Source organism: Lepidochelys olivacea, assembly GCF_965140295.1.
Source record: "Lepidochelys olivacea isolate rLepOli2 genome assembly, chromosome: 14".
Classification (NCBI taxonomy): domain Eukaryota; kingdom Metazoa; phylum Chordata; order Testudines; family Cheloniidae; genus Lepidochelys; species Lepidochelys olivacea.
In genome coordinates this window covers 40,600,408-40,615,556 of record NC_140424.1, presented here as the reverse complement: position 1 = coordinate 40,615,556, position 15,149 = coordinate 40,600,408, and the positions used below count along the sequence as shown (strand labels likewise).

The 15,149-nt window shown below is 54.3% G+C and overlaps 1 protein-coding gene across 5 annotated transcripts; it reads right to left on the bottom strand.

The window, feature by feature from the left end:
- Positions 1-817: 817 nt before the first annotated feature.
- On the bottom strand, positions 818-8,967 carry LOC311530811 (uncharacterized protein). 5 transcript variants are annotated; one of them, XM_084647749.1, is made up of 5 exons: positions 8,545-8,967; positions 5,128-5,215; positions 4,644-4,770; positions 3,930-4,079; positions 818-3,595 (listed from the first exon to the last, which is right to left on the bottom strand). In XM_084647749.1, the coding sequence occupies exons 1-5, from the start codon at positions 8,766-8,768 to the stop codon at positions 1,893-1,895; spliced, it is 2,292 nt and encodes a 763-aa protein (XP_084503875.1). In that variant the 5' UTR covers positions 8,769-8,967; the 3' UTR covers positions 818-1,892. The 5 variants fall into 5 exon arrangements, with proteins under 5 accessions (XP_084503875.1, XP_084503876.1, XP_084503877.1 ...); XM_084647750.1 differs by having other exon boundaries at positions 818-3,592; XM_084647751.1 differs by having other exon boundaries at positions 3,966-4,079.
- Positions 8,968-15,149: the final 6,182 nt, after the last annotated feature.

The window sequence follows — 15,149 nt, the reverse complement described above, 5'->3', positions numbered from 1 at the left end:
TGAGGAAGGAAAGGAAAGGGAACATGGGAGGTGGTGGGAGAGTGCTAACTTTTTAGGTTTTGGTGCTAACTCTTTAGTTTTAAATGTTTTCATTTCTTTTCCAGGACGCCCCCACAAACAGGCGCAGACATTCAGAGGCAGCGCTTGGCAAAGGAACAGGAGTAGTAGCCACCCAATCCGGATCAGAGTTTTCAGGCCATGAACAATAATGGGTCATTTACCATCGGAATCAGCGGTAGAGTCTGCGTCCATAAGAAAATGGGCGTATTTACCATGGGGCAATTAACCCGCATTAGCTAGTCCACTGCGAAAACATAAAGGAAAGGGTGAGGTCAGCACGGTGTCCCCCGAGCTGACCAATGAAAACGAGAAACAGAGCAATTCCTTTTAAAAATGATTTGACTTTGGCCATACAAATCGGTACACGTGCCAGAAGGAAGAACATCCCTGAAATGGATCAAAACAAAGAATGTAGCATCCATAAAAGGCTGAGAACTTAAATAGGCCATTAGAAATACAAACAATGTGGTAGAAAAATCCGCATCGATAATGCAATAAATGAAGTCAGAGAAAAGTCAAGTGGGCACTTCCGAGTGTGCAGGATGGGGGGTTACTTACGGAAATAAGGTTTTAAAATCAATTTTCAACTGCAAGTGGGGGAGGGGAATCACATGTTCCTGGAAGTGTAAAATGGCATCAAATGTTACAGGATTATACAACCATCCTAGATATAGGGATTTTGGAAGGGGTAGCAGTAAAACTATGAAGCTAGTACACCCCAAAGGCTCAGACACAAAAAGATAAGACAAAAACAAAATGTATTCATTTCTTTATTTAAATTCTAGACTGTTGGGTGCATAACTCACGGGGTTTGAATTCTTGGGGTTGTCAATCTGTCTTGGGGTTGCATATCTATGCTTAGTAAAAAAAATACCACTTTTGAGAAGCCCTGTATAGGAGACACTCTAAGGCCCTTAGGGACAGATTTTCAAAAGGATTTAGGCCACTAGTGGCATATTACAAAGTATCTAGGTGCCTTGAAACTTTTGGCCTTTAGTGAATATTTGGGAAACAAGTTCTGTAGACAAATGGGACATGGGATAAAGCACTAGGGTGCTGGACAGAGAGACAAAGTAATTGGCTAAAGCAAGACCCACTGGTGGATCAAAGGAAATTGAAGGAGGTTTGAGACAGCAGTGAACTCAAATTACAACATTTCAATAGAAACAGGAACTGTTACACTAGACACATGGGGAGATGTGGTAGCTGATAGGGAAAAAAAGCTTAACAGGGGTCTAGAGTGAAGGTGGGGCCTGGCCCAAGTGTCCTTCTCCTCATCTCCATGGAAGGGGGATCCCGCCTGGGAGGGGAATGGAGAAGGGGGAACTTCAGCCAGGCAGAGGGAGCATCCATAGGAGTTTCTCTCTCTCCCTTCCCCCACCTCTGGCCCATCAGCTCAGCAGCAAGGGCTGCAACAGGGAGGAGGGGCTGATGGGGGCTTCTCCTCCTCTGCCTGGGGTTTGCTTACACCAGGCAGAGCCAGAGGGTCACTGACCAGCTGATGCTCGGCTGCTGCTGGATCCTCACCCCAGCAAGAGCCAAAAGCCCCTGATGTGTGTGGGAATTAGGAAATGGGTTTGTTACTGTGGCTTAGTCAGGACCCTGAGAGAATTTCCCTGCTGTGTGGGGGAGTCTCTGATGTCCCACATGACGTTAGCTCCACTTGGAGCATTTTCCACACTGAGAACATCTCAGAGGTTTCTTCCCTGTGCAGATTTGCAAATGCCTGATACTCCGGGAGCACCAAATGAAGATTCCCCCACATTCAAGGTCTCTCTGTTGTGTCAGTCACTGATATGTGAAGTCAAATTGAATCTTTTCCAGCAGTCAGGCTATTTCTGGGGTCTCTCACCCTTGTGGATTTTCTGATGTTTGGTGAGCTCCGAGCTCTTACTGAAGCTTTTCCCACACTCAAGGCATTTATAAGGTCTCTCCCTCATGTGGATTCTCCCATGTCGAGTAAGGTGTGAGCGCCGACTGAAAGTTTTCCCACAGTCCAAGCATTTATGGGGTTTCTCTCCCGTGTGGGTTTTCTGATGTGTATTAAAGGTTGTTTTGTGGTGGAAACTTTTCCCACACTCAAGGCATTTATAGGGTCTTTCTCCTGTGTGTATTCTCCCATGTTTAGTAAGAGATGAACTTGCCATAAAACTTTTCCCGCACTCAAGACATTTATAGGGTCTTTCTCCAGTGTGGATTCTCCCATGTATAGTAAGGGATGAATTTAGCAGAAAACTTTTCCCACACTCAAGGCATTTATAGGGTCTTTCTCCAGTGTGGATTCTCCCATGCACAGTGAGGGATGAATTTTGTACAAAACTTTTCCCACACTCAAGGCATTTATATGGTCTCTCTCCTGTGTGGATTCTGCTATGTTCAAGAAGGTATGAGCTCTGACCAAAACTTTTCCCACAATCCAAACATTTATATGGTCTTTCTCTTGTGTGGATTTTCCTATGATTAATAAGTCTTGAGCGCTGACTGAAAGTTTTCCCACAGTCCAAGCATTTATGGGCTTTCTCTCCTGTGTGGGTTTTCTGATGTGTAGTAAGATTTGATCTCTGAATGAAACTTTTCCCACACTCAAGGCATTTATAGGGTTTTTCTCCAGTGTGGATTCTCCTATGTATAGTAAGGGATGTATTTTGTACAAAACTTTTTCCACACTCAAGGCATTTATAAGGTCTTTCTCCTGTGTGGATTCTCCCATGTTTAGTAAAGGATGAACTTGTCATAAAACTTTTCCCACACTTAAGACATTTAAAGGGTCTTTCTCCAGTGTGGATTCTCCCATGTATAGTAAGGGATGAACTTGCCATAAAACTTTTCCCACACTCAAGGCATTTATACGGTCTCTCTCCTGTGTGGATTCTGCTATGTTCAATAAGTCTTGAGCACTGACTGAAAGTTTTCCCACAGTCCAAGCATTTATGGGCTTTCTCTCCCTTGTGGGTTTTCTGATGTGTATTAAAGGTTGATTTGTGGTGGAAGCTTTTCCCACACTCAAGGCATTTATAGGGTCTTTCTCCCATGTGGATTTGCCCATGATTATTGAGGAATGAACTTTTTCTAAAACATTTTCCACACTCAAGACATCTATAGGGTCTCTCTCCTGTGTGCATTCTCTGGTGTATAATATGACAGGACTTCTTATTGAAGCTTTTCCTACAGTCTAAGCATTTATAGGACTTCTCTCCTGTCTGGGTTCTCCAATGTGTAAGAAGGGTTGCAGTGAAACGGAATCTTTTCCCACAGTCAAGGCATTTGTAGGGTTTCTCTTCATTGTGACTTGTCTGCTGGACTGTGGCTTCCTTGCATCCTCCACCACATTGAGTGGATTCATCCAGTTTCTTCCCGGGATAGTTTCCCAGCTGCATCTCTGATCCGTGTTGATCTCCACAGGCATTGCCCTGTTCCCAGCCCTGGGAAAAATTCCCTTCAGCTCTTCTAAAAAATGTCTCCTGCAGTTCCACTTTCTCAGGACTTTCCTGCTGCTGATTCTCCTCCTTGTTCTCACTCACTGTCCAATCACCTGCTGGGAGAGAGAGAACCCAAAAAGGAGTCACTGCCTGTGCCCGGGGAGAAAGGACAGAAAGGGGAATATCAAACAGGGAAAACACAACACAGTGACTGTTGGGGAGATGGAGACACTGGATTCTGCCTCCACATCCCACCCAAACACTCCCAGGGAAGTCAAGTCAGGGAGGAAATTCCCGACAGCTAACAGGATGGGTGGGAAGCTGTGACTGATCTTTGCCTTCATGATACGACACCTGCTGACTGCAGCCCTGACCTGGGTGAGAAGGGGCAGAACTGAGGGCTCTCGCTCATGGCACATTTTGGGAGTCCCAGCTTTTTCCTTCACTCACCTGATGGTTTCTCTGCCAGTTTTCCTGACGCCTCACCTGTGCGGGTGCCTCTCGGGTTCTCCCTTTCCTTGGAGTCCTGGAGATCTGGGACCCATGGCTCTTCCCCTCGTTCCAGCCGGGCGATCAGGTCAGGTTTGGGAATGGGGACTCCTGCGCAGGGGGTGAAATCAGGAAAGGTCAGGGTGAATGGAGCATTGATAGTTTGTCACAAGAAACATTCCTGGAGTTTAACCTGACCCTACATGGGATTGTGGTAACTCAGACCCCTTGGGAACAGCAGACATCTGGGGGCGGGTGTGTGTTGTTACATCCTCAGGATAGTTGTACTCTGCAGGACTTGCTGAGACACACACATCTCATGTGTTTAACTCCTGCCTATTTCCAAGCCTGCAGAACTTAGAGCCCTCCGCACAGCTGGAGCTAGTCCCAGGAAAGAAGGCGAATGGTGTGTGAAGGAGAAATAACACAGGCAGGACAATACCCTGCTTCTGGTTCCTTGAAAGCTGGAGAGATGGGGATGAGTTAACATGTCTATTATGTTTCTGACTCTCCTGTTCCCTTGAAGAGGGTATGGAGATCAAAGTGTCTCCCATAGAGGAGCTGTGGACAATGTGATCCTGGCCCCCTAAACCAACTGGCCAGGGAAGAACCTGACCAGATTCAGACACTCAGGCCCCACGGCTTCTAATAACCGAGGGGACGGGACTCCCTTACCCAGCGAGGTCACCGTCTCGTAGTTCTCCTGCATGATGTCCCTGTAGAGGGCTCTCTGAGCAGGGTCCAGCAGAGCCCCCTGCCCCTGGGTGAAATACACAGCCACCTCCTCGAAGGTCACCGGCATCTGAAACACCAAGAGTCCCCCACTCAGCACCTGCTGCCTCAGCCACAATCCCACTAGTCACAGGGGAGGAGGCCCAGAAAAGCTGAATTCTCCCTGCACCCTGCTCAAGAGGCTTCAGGGGGTGAGAGAAAGTGAGAGCTCCTTGTCGTCACCCCCAGCACACAGAGAAGGGGAGGGTCTTCCCATTTCCCACTCGCCTGCCAGCCACAGGCTGAGATGGGAAGCAGAGCTCTGAGCCGGGGACAGGAATCCCAACAGCTTCCCTTCGTATTTCACAGGAGCCTCTGCTCAGTGGGGTCAGGTACCAGCAGTGGGAGTCTGGTCTGTTTTCCGAGCCCCTCCCTGAAAATCCCCTACCTGAGCTAGCTCCATCACAGACATTTCCCTTTCCTGTCCCTTGGAAGATGGGACGATCTGGAGTGAAACGTGGACGTGATTCCTCAGCCTGTCAGGGCAATAGGGGCGATGGGGGAGGTTACAGAAGGGGCTTGAGTCCATGTCACATCCCGATTCCCCCCAGGCTCTCTCCCTGCAGACAGACGCTCTGGGCTCTGCTATGCTGGGAAAACCCTCAGTCACTTTATCACAACACAAACCCGGACCCTCACCCCAGCACTGAACCCCTGAGACACTTTTAACCCTCCTACCTCCCCCCCGACCCCGCCAGGGACAGAGTCTGTAAGACAAATGCTAGAAAAGAGCAGAATCAAAGGAGCCACTTTGGGGGATCCCCCCTGACATTGACCCTGAGGGCAGCATGTCCCCCCAGCAGTGCAGGGACTTGGCCAGGGCAGGAACTGACTTCTCCTCCCTCAGCTCCTCCCCTTGTGCCCAGAAGAGTCAGTCTGCCCCTTTCTGTCTGGGGGATGCAGGGAAGGGATCCAGGCAGGGCTGGGAGCTGGGAACCTCCCTCCCCACTTCCTGCTCCTGTTGCCCCTTTCAATCTCCCCTCTGCCCTTTCTGTCTCCTTCCCTCCCCCCTCTGCCTGGGAGAACTGGGGACTGTGCCGTTCCCATGGGCGTTTGCTCTCCAGGGTGAGCCGGGCTGGGTCACTGAGGGCAGCAGCTCGGGGACCCCGCAGACCCATGAGGAGCCTCTCCCCCTCCGGTAAAACTCATCAGCAGGTCCCTGAAAGGGGCCCTTTGTGCAGAGTCACTGTCCTGCCGGGCCCCAGCCCTGTCCCCCCGGGACTCCCCATCCCCTGCAGGCTGCGGCTCAGGGGCTGGTGTGGGCAGAGCCCAGGGCTGCCACGGGGGCTGATTCCAGGCTCAGTGAAAGTCCCCACCCGGGCTGAGCCTGGGGGGCTGTGGGGTGGGGGTTAATGAAGATCTGTCCCTGGCCCAGCCCCACCGGGGGAGCAGCAGTTTCACACTCTGGGCTCTCTGGTAGGCAGCAGTGTCTGAGCCAGGGAGCTCAATTCAAGGGCTCTGACATCAGGAGCAGAGACAGGTACCAACCTCCTCCTCTCCCTCAGCCAGACCCGGAGCCCTCTGCTGGCAGCAGCTCATGCCTGAGCCTCCCTGGCCTGCCCCTGCAGCCCCCAGGGACAGGCAGGCGGAGGCGGATCCCACTGGCCCAGGCGCGCTCAGTCCCTGCCAGAGCCAGCAGTGACTCCGGTCTGACTCCGGTGTGGCTGAGATCGGAATCCTGCCCGGAAATCAGACCAGGGCCCTGGGCAGCCCCCAACACTCAGGAGACACAGACCCCACCAGCATGTGTGTGTCTGACAATAATACACGGGAAACAGGGCGTGTAGGGGGGGAGGGGGAGGCGGAATCTGGATATTTGCTTTGTAGCTTCTGACCCCGTCTGGCTGCTGGGTGGGGCAGCCCCTCCCCCTCACCTGTCCAATGGGGTGGGGGAGTTACCTTGTCTCTCTCCCCATTTCTTCTCCCCGACCCCTACCCTCTATCCCTCTGGTCCCCAGCCAGTCTGGCTGTCCCCAGCCTTCCCTTTCCACATCCCCCCATTTCCCCCGCAGTGACCCCCCCACTCAGAGTTTCCCTCTATTGCAGCCCTGTTCCACCCGCCCCATAAGTCTCCCCGATTCCCCTACATCGCCCCATCCCCCCTTCAGCCACCCCCTTCCTGGCCGCCGCATCCCCCTCCCGCCCCCGGCCTCACACATCCCTGTTCTCCCCTCAGTCCCCCTGTGGCCACTCCGCGCCCCTCTTCAGCCCCCTTCCGGCTGCCCCCGGGGTTGCTGTCCCAGCCCCAGCAGGGCCCGACCGGGCTCCCCCCGCCCCGCACACACCGGGGGCTGGCGGCAGCTTTCCCGGGCCCGGGGCAGGGAATCGCAGCCAGCTCCGCGGGGAGCAGCCCGGGGCCAAACCCGCCCCCTGCAGCCCGGGGGTGACGGGGGGGGGCGGGTCTCTCTTACCTTCCCCCCGAGCGGGGCCCCCCGGGGCAGGGGCCGGGAAGGGGCCCTGGCCGGGCTGGGGGCTCTGCCCTGGGAGAGGCTCCCGGGGAGCAGCGGGCAGGGCCCGGCTGGAGGTTCCCCTCTCCCGGCTGCAGCCCGGGCTCCGGGCTCCCAGCACCAGCCGCCGGGGATCGGGGATCTCGCCGGGAGCCAGAGTCCCCGCAGCGGCTGCGAGTCACTTCCTGGGCCGGGCTGAGCCCCGCGATCGCTCCCCCCAGAGCCGCCCCCCAGCCGCTCCTGGGTCCTAGCGATCAACTCACCGAAGGATCAGCATCCCTGTGCCCGGCTCCTGTTACACTCACAGGCTCCAAGGCACAAGGGACCATCATGAGCATCTTGCCCAGGGGTTCTCACCACCAAATTTGGTGGCCTCAGAGGGTGGCCAGCAACTCTCGCTGGTGCCCGCTCTCACACTTGCCCCTATAATCCCAATTAACTTTACTAGAAACCAATCAATATGCAGAGAGGTAAAAGGAGGGAACACTCCCCCTAGTGTGGGGAACTTTTCTGGCTTCTACCGAGCCCCAGAGGAACTGGCAAGCAAAAGGATCTGAGTCCTTTACCCAGAGGCCTGCATGACCTCGAGGACCCCTTTCCCCCCTGCCCGCTTCCACTCTGGACCCCCGTAACCCCAAGGCTGGGCCCAGGGCTCCTGAGGCGCTCGACCCCCAATCTTGTGATCACTCAGGACAGGTGTCCCCATTGTGGGGTGTTCTCTCCACTCTGGATGCTTCCTTGATCATTGCACAGAGTTAAGAACAAATACAATGTATTAAACAGCAAGTAATAAAATGAATAAGAAGAAAAGTGGGAAAGATTAAAGGAAAACATGTCACCCCGCTCTGTGGGGGGGAACCCCAAACAACCCTCTCTGGAATGCCAGGGCAGTTCACAGTCTGTCCCTCCCACCTCCCAGGCCTCCTGCCCAGGCCCGGGCTGTGCTGCCGGGATGCTCCGGGTCGGACACTTACTCCGGTGGTGGCTACACGCCCTCAGGCTCTAGGTCAGGGGCGGGCAAACTTTTTGGTCTGAGGGCCACATCAGGTTTCCAAAATTGTATGGAGGGCCGGTTAGGGGAGGCTGTGCCTCCTCAAACAGCCAGGCGTGACCCGGCCCAGCCCCCTATACAACCCCCCTTGTTTCCTGCCCCCTGATGGTCCCCCCGGGACCCTTGCCCCATCCAACCCCCCCCTCCTTCCTGACTGCCCACCTGGGACCCCTGCCCCCATTCAATGCCCCTGCTCACCGCCCTCTGACTGCCCTAACCCCTTTCCACACCCCTGCCCCCTGACCACCACCCCAAACTCCTCTACCCTCTATCCAACCCCCCCCCCCACCGCTCCCTGCCCCCTTACCGCACTGCCTGGAGCACCAGGAGAGGTAGCCAGAGCACCAGGACAGGTAGCCGTGCTGCCCGGGCGGAGCCAGCCATGCCACCGCGCAGCACAGAGCACCCGGTCAGGCCGCGGCTCTGCAGCTGTGCAGTGAGCTGAGGCTGTGGAGGAGGGGTAACAGTGGGGGAGGGGCAGGGGCGAGCCTCCCGGGCCAGGAGCTCAGGGGCCAGGCAGGAGGGTCCCATGGGCCAGATGTGGCCCGCAGGCCGTAGTTTGCCCACTCCTCACTAGGTGGCAGGACCCTTCTTCCTAGCGTCAGCCTCTTCCTGTCAGGGTTATGATCCCCCACCCAGTCTGGCCTGCAAGGCCTCTTGGCTGAGGGCCTCTCCTTGCCTTGGGCCCTTTGCCCAGGGTCCCCTTCGCTCCCGGCTCCCGGCTGCTCCAGTTTCCCTCTGCCTCCAGCCAAGCCCAGCCCTCCTCTCTCCTTAGCCCCTCCTGGTCTGCTCTGGCCCAGCCAGCTCCAGCTGACACAGAGGAGGGACCCCCCGGCTCCTGACTCCCTCATTGGCCTGTCTGCCCTGTCAATCAGGCTGACCTAGAGCATTGACTCCTCCCTCTCGTCAGTCTCAGGATCTTCATTTCTCCTTGGCCCTTCCCTTTTCTTTTGGTATTAGGAGACGGCCAACTGATTAAGACGGCCAACTAATGGCCAGCCCATTAAGTTTCAGTAAGGGGCCAACAATCCCCTTACTCCTATAAACATGAAAATCAAAATTTATTTATTGCAGGCTAGTAAATCTGCTGCTGTGAAAAATGGTATTTCTATATTTATTAATATTTTTCACAACCTCTCAGCTAGTGACTTGGGTTGCCAACTTGATAATATCTGCACATCCACCAATGTGATATATGCCATCATCTGCCAGCAATGCCCCTCTGCCATGTACATTGGTCAAACTGGACAATCTCTATGTAAAAGAATAAATGGACACAAATCAGATGTCAAGAATTATAACATTCATAAACCAGTCGGAGAACACTTCAATCTCTCTGGTCACGCAATCACAGACATGAAGGTCGCTATCTTACAACAAAAAAACTTCAAATCCAGACTCCAGCGAGAAACTGCTGAATTGGAATTCATTTGCAAATTGGATACTATTAATTTAGGCTTAAATAGAGACTGGGAGTGGCTAAGTCATTATGCTAGGTAGCCTATTTCCCCTTGTTTTTTTCTACCCCTCCCCCCCCGACATTCTGGTTAAACTTGGATTTATGCTGGAAATGACCCACCTTGATTATCATGCCACATTGTAGGGAGAGTGGTCACTTTGGATGAGCTATTACCAGCAGGAGAGTGAGTTTGTGTGTGTATGGGGGTGGGGGTGGGGGTGAGAAAACCTGTATTTGTGCTGGAAATGGCCCATCTTGATTTTCATACACATTGTGAGGAGAGTGGTCACTTTGGATGGGCTATTACCAGCAGGAGAGTGAGTTTGTGTGGGGGGGGGGCAGAGGGTGAGAAAACCTGGATTTGTGCTGGAAATGGCCCAACTTGATGATCACTTTAGATAAGCTATTACCAGCAGGAGAGAGGGTGGGAGGAGGTATTGTTTCATGGTCTCTGTGTGTATATAATGTCTTCTGCAGTTTCCACAGTATGCATCCGATGAAGTGAGCTGTAGCTCACGAAAGCTCATGCTCCAATACATTGGTTAGTCTCTAAGGTGCCACAAGTCCTCCTTTTCTTTTTGCAAAGACAGACTAACACGGCTGCTACTCTGAAACCATTTAAAAAATGGACACTCACGCAGCAGTGCTGGAACCTCCCCTGCCCCCCCTCTTCCCCCCCCACCCGAGGTCCCATCCCTGCCCCCACCTCTTCCCTCCGAGGCCCTGCCCCGATTCTGCCTCTTCCTCCAACAGTCTGCCCACCATCCACTTCTCCCCTGCCCTGCTGAGGAGGGACTTGTCTGAGGAATCAGGCCTGGGAGCTGCAGCTGCCTATGCAGGTAGGAGGCAGCCCCAGATAAGTGGGGTCTGATGGGAGTGATGACCCAGTGCCTTCCCACCTAACTCGACTTTGGCTGTCCGGTCAGTAGATGTGATCGGACACTGTCAGGTCCCCTTTTCCACTGGCCTTCATGGTTGAAAACCGGGCACCTGGCCACCCTAACAGCACCCACTGTGCCAGAAGTGCTGGGAACGCGTCAGGGACAAGTTCTGCTTTCCGATGGTGGAGGAAGGAACCAGGGGGCAGGTAGGTTAGACTCAGTTCTGACCAGCAGGGAAGAATTCATTGGTCGAGATGCAATTACTGTAAAGTGGGTGCACAACTAAAGACTGCACTCAGAGTAGTTATTTATGGTCTGGTGTCAAACTGGGAGGGGAATGGTGCGGGGGAGGAAGGGGCAGAAGCTCCAGGTGGCCTCCCTCGCTCTCTGTGGAGAAGAGGGAGTGGAGGGGCGTAGGCCAGCGGGGAACGGGGCCTAGATGGGGAGCAATTCACACAGAGCTTGTAGGCCAGCCACGTTCCTGGGAGCGAGCTGCTGTTGGAGTTGAGAGACCGGGCTCTCAGCTTCCCACATTGCCCCTCTTGGGTCCGTGGAAGTGCTCCTGGTGAGGACGCGCCACAGTGACCCAAGGAGGGTAGTGTGGACATCGTCTACCACAGTCATTGCCGCAGTGGCTATAAGTGAACCTAATACAGGTCAACTTAGGTTTGGAGTGTAGACGTACCCTGACAAGCAAAAGGATTTCTCTCACCCAAAAGCTTTCAGCAGTCCATGCTCATTGGAAAGCCTTCCAGCTCGGACCACTCCCCCAGCTCAATGATGCTCCTCTTGTCTTTCAGGCTGCCCTGAGTAGAGATGGGGAGGGGAGGTGGCCAGAGCCCTTTTTCCTCCTTCTTATACTCGGAACCTTTATACTGGAAAAGTCTTTGCTGAGTCCTGGGGTCAGGGAACTCCATGGCATGGGTGAGCTCCACACTGCGCTACAGATGAATTGTAAACTTCTTTGTTTACCCCTTTCTTCCTATTAGTGGGCAGCCAGATAAGAGTTTTCTAAGACTGACAGTCAGTCCTGTGTCATCTCTGAGGAGTCAGTCTGTGGGCGTTCCCCAGAACTATGGCACATGTCAGTAACAAACAGGGTTACCCCACATCTGGGTTTTCCCTCTTTTTTGAGCCTGCTGCGTGGGATTTTCTGGAACAGCAAGTGTCCGGGGGATTTGCAGAGCAGACAAAAAGAAGTGCTAATTGGTCCACTTCCCAGTTGGTCCATTCCGCTGCACCCACAGCCAATTGGTGCATTCTCCTGCATCTGGTTGATTGCTGCCAGATCCTGCACCCATCCAGGCCCCGGATCCCAGCCCGGGAGAAGGGGTCCCGCAGGTAGGTGTTGATTGACAGCTGTCGCTGCATTCTGGGCTTGTGCCAGCCCCCTGCCGCTGTGACAGGGACTGACACTGCCCTCGAGTCACCGGGTGCAGACTCACCACTGCGGCGCCTCCTGCTGGTTGTCCAGGTGTGACGGTGTGACTCAGCAGGGAGGGGGGAGTGTTGACCTGGGAATGTGCCCTGGGGATGGGAGATCTGAGAGCCTGTAACCGTGAGCCAGGAGGGGGAGGGGGAGGTAACACCTCTGCCCAGGAATGTGAACAGAGGCTGCAGAAGGGAGCCTGCTGGGGGGGTTTAGTTTCAGTTTGGGGCTGGGTGGAGGAACACAGGGAACCCCAGGGCTGGGGTCTAAGCTCCCTGCTCCCCCAGAAGGACTTGACTGAGGGGTCCTGGGGGTACCCACAAGCTCTGTTTTGGACTGTGTTCCTGTTGTCCAATAAACCTTCTGTTTTACTGGCTGGCTGAGAGTCTCAGTGAATCCCAGGAAGAGGGGTGCAGGGCCTGGACTCCCCCACACTCCGTGACAGGCGCGTGTCCACAGCCACAAGCAGACTTGCACAGAAACAATGGGTGGGAACTAAAGCCCACTGAGTGATTTCAGTGACAATCTGTGTGCGGAGGAGCCTTGGCTTGGCTGCGTCTTGCTGAACATCCAACCACCCGCCTGGGACCAGCCAGGTAACAGTGGCTCCCTGGGTCAAGGTGAGAGGCAGCTGGAACGTGCTAGTGATAAGGCATAAAAACATCAGCACAGCAATTCATTAATCAGGAGCAACCCGTGAGCTGAAGGAAGATTTTAGGGTAAATATTCAAAGCTGTCGGAAAGTGCAGTCTGAAGGTTAAAGCCCGGCCGATTCAAAGTGCCATCGAAGAGCTGGAAGGAAGACTGTAGTTTTAAACTTTGTAAATCTCCATAGACAGAAGGGAAAGTAACAATCCTACCCATCCCCACCCACCGCCACCCCCGGGGCCAGGAGCTATTAGATTTTGTGGGACCTCCTAGGCTCCGGGGTGCGGCCAAAATGCAGGGTTCAGAGTGTGGGAGGGGGCTGCGGGATGAGGCAGGAGGTTGGGGTGTGGGAGGAGGTGAGGGAAGAGGGGTTGGGAGTGCAGGAGGGGACTCCAGGCTGGGACCAAGGAGTTTGGAGTGTGGGATGAGGGGGTGGGGTCTGGGAGGGAGTTAGGGCTCAGGAGGGGGCTCAGGGCTGGGGGTGGGGTCTGGGGTCTGGGAGGGAGTTAGGGTGTGGGAGGGGGCTCAGGGCTAGGGCTGGGGCAGGGGTTGGAGTGCGGGGCACGTGCCTAGGGCAGCTCCTGTTTGGTGGCACAGCAGGACTGGCAGGCACCTTGCCTGCCCTGGTCCCGCGCTGCTCCTCCCCGATTGACCCTGAAGCTGCCAGCACAACCCAGACATCCCTGGCTGCAGCCTTGGGAAGGGGGGGGCCAGGTGGCTCCACTCACTGCCCTGCGCTTGCCTAGAGGCAACGCCCCCACGCAGCGTGCAGAACCGGCCCTGCCTCCCCAGGCAGGGGCCAGAATGCAGGGGCTTTAGTGGCTACAGCCCGGGGCCCAGGGCTAAAGGGGCCCCGCAAAAGATCTGAAGTTTTGGCGACCCGGAGATCTTTTTGCGGGGGGCCCCTTGGTCTGTGGCCCTGGGCTGCCGACCGTAAAGCCCCTGTGTTCATCCAGCCCTGTCCCTGCCCCATTCCAGCTGCCCCAGTCTCTTCCAGTCATTCTCTTTGGACCAATACTGAACTCATCAGCACTGTGTGGGCTGGTTCTGCTGGGGGGAAATACGAGCCAGGGACCCATGTTTGGGTTTTGTCTGACCCTGGGAAGAGGCGTGTCAGCTTGGAGAGCAGGGACAAGTTGCAGTGGGGGAGGTTTAGGTTGGATATTAGGAAAAACTTTTTCACTAGGAGGGTGGTAAAACACTGGTATGCGTTGCCTAGGGAGGTGGTGGAATCTCCTTCCTTAGAAGTTTTTAAGGTCAGGCTTGACAAAGCCCTGGCTGGGATGATTTAATTGGGGATTGGTCCTGCTTTGAGCAGGGGGTTGGACTAGATGACCTCCTGAGGTCCCTTCCAACCCTGATATTCTATGATTCTATGACAATGGGGACTGCTCTGCACACACGGCTGGACATGCTCAAGTCCACAATGAGCAGCAATCTGCCCCTCTGCACAGGCTCTTTGCTGCTGGAGCTCCCCGCAAATGTTTCCCACCAACGCATTTGCCGCCACAGGTCTAGATTCTGACCCGGGTTGCACCATCGCTCCTTTGACCTGAGCCATTAGCCAGCGTTTGGGACCCGCTAGGTTCTTCCATTGGCAGGAGAAATTGAATAGAGGAGTCAGGTATTTCTTTGGAGCAATCTTTATAATTAACAAACAATGTCCACAAATTCCTGTGCCCTGAACAGGATAGAAACAAACAGCAGCCAGCAGTTTCCTAACTGGGAAATGCACGTCTGCCTTTCCAGGGCTCCCTGTCCCTGAAGCAAGCCCTCGCTCTGTTTCCTGCCAGATTCACACTCACAACTGCTTCTTTTGACACACCAAGCCATCCCTCAGCCCCTGTGTTTCCTGCTAGCTCCAGGGAAACCCCTCTTCGGCCTGCTCCACACAACACTTAGATCAACCTAGCGAAGTCACCCAGGGCTGCGAAACATTGTGCCCTGCGTGCCACAGCGAGATGGACCTAATCCCCGGTGCAGACAATGGAATTCTGCCGGTGCCCTGGTGACGGCCTCTCAGAAAGGGGGATTAACTACAATGATGGAAAAACCACTTCCGAAAAATGCAGGATGCATCTACACTACGGCCCTTCAGCGACACCGCTCTAGCTCTGCTGTAGTAGCGACAATAGTGTAGACATACCCTTATTCTTCCTGGTCTTTACCTACCACTTAGGTTGGCCTAGGTACTGTGCTCAGCGCTGTGAAAACTTTCACACCCATCACTGTAGTGTGGAAGCCACCTAAGCTAGCCAATGGGAGATGCCAGTGACAGGCAAGTGCTAAGGCCTCCCTGCACAGAGGTAGACACCTGCTTAGCTGCACACCCCATGGCTGGAGGAGGATGGGGGGGGGGGTCCTGTCACATCACCAAAGCGATGACTAGAGTTATGGATGAGACCAGCTTTCTCTTTAAAACTTGACTATTGTAAGTGCACTGAAATCCACAAAGTCCCTTGGTTTGCCTGGACATTTGGTGTGCCCTGCGGAGG

Coding starts and splice junctions, on each gene's coding strand:
- LOC311530811 (XM_084647749.1), bottom strand. CDS start 8,768: ATGGGACCCTCCTGCCTGGCCCCTGAGCTCCTGGCCCGGGAGGCTCGC. Junction 5,216..8,544: donor CTGGTGCTCCAGGCAGTGCG/GTAAGGGGGCAG, acceptor TTGCCCTGACAG/GCTGAGGAATCACGTCCACG. Junction 3,596..3,929: donor ACTGGCAGAGAAACCATCAG/GTGAGTGAAGGA, acceptor TCTCTCTCCCAG/CAGGTGATTGGACAGTGAGT.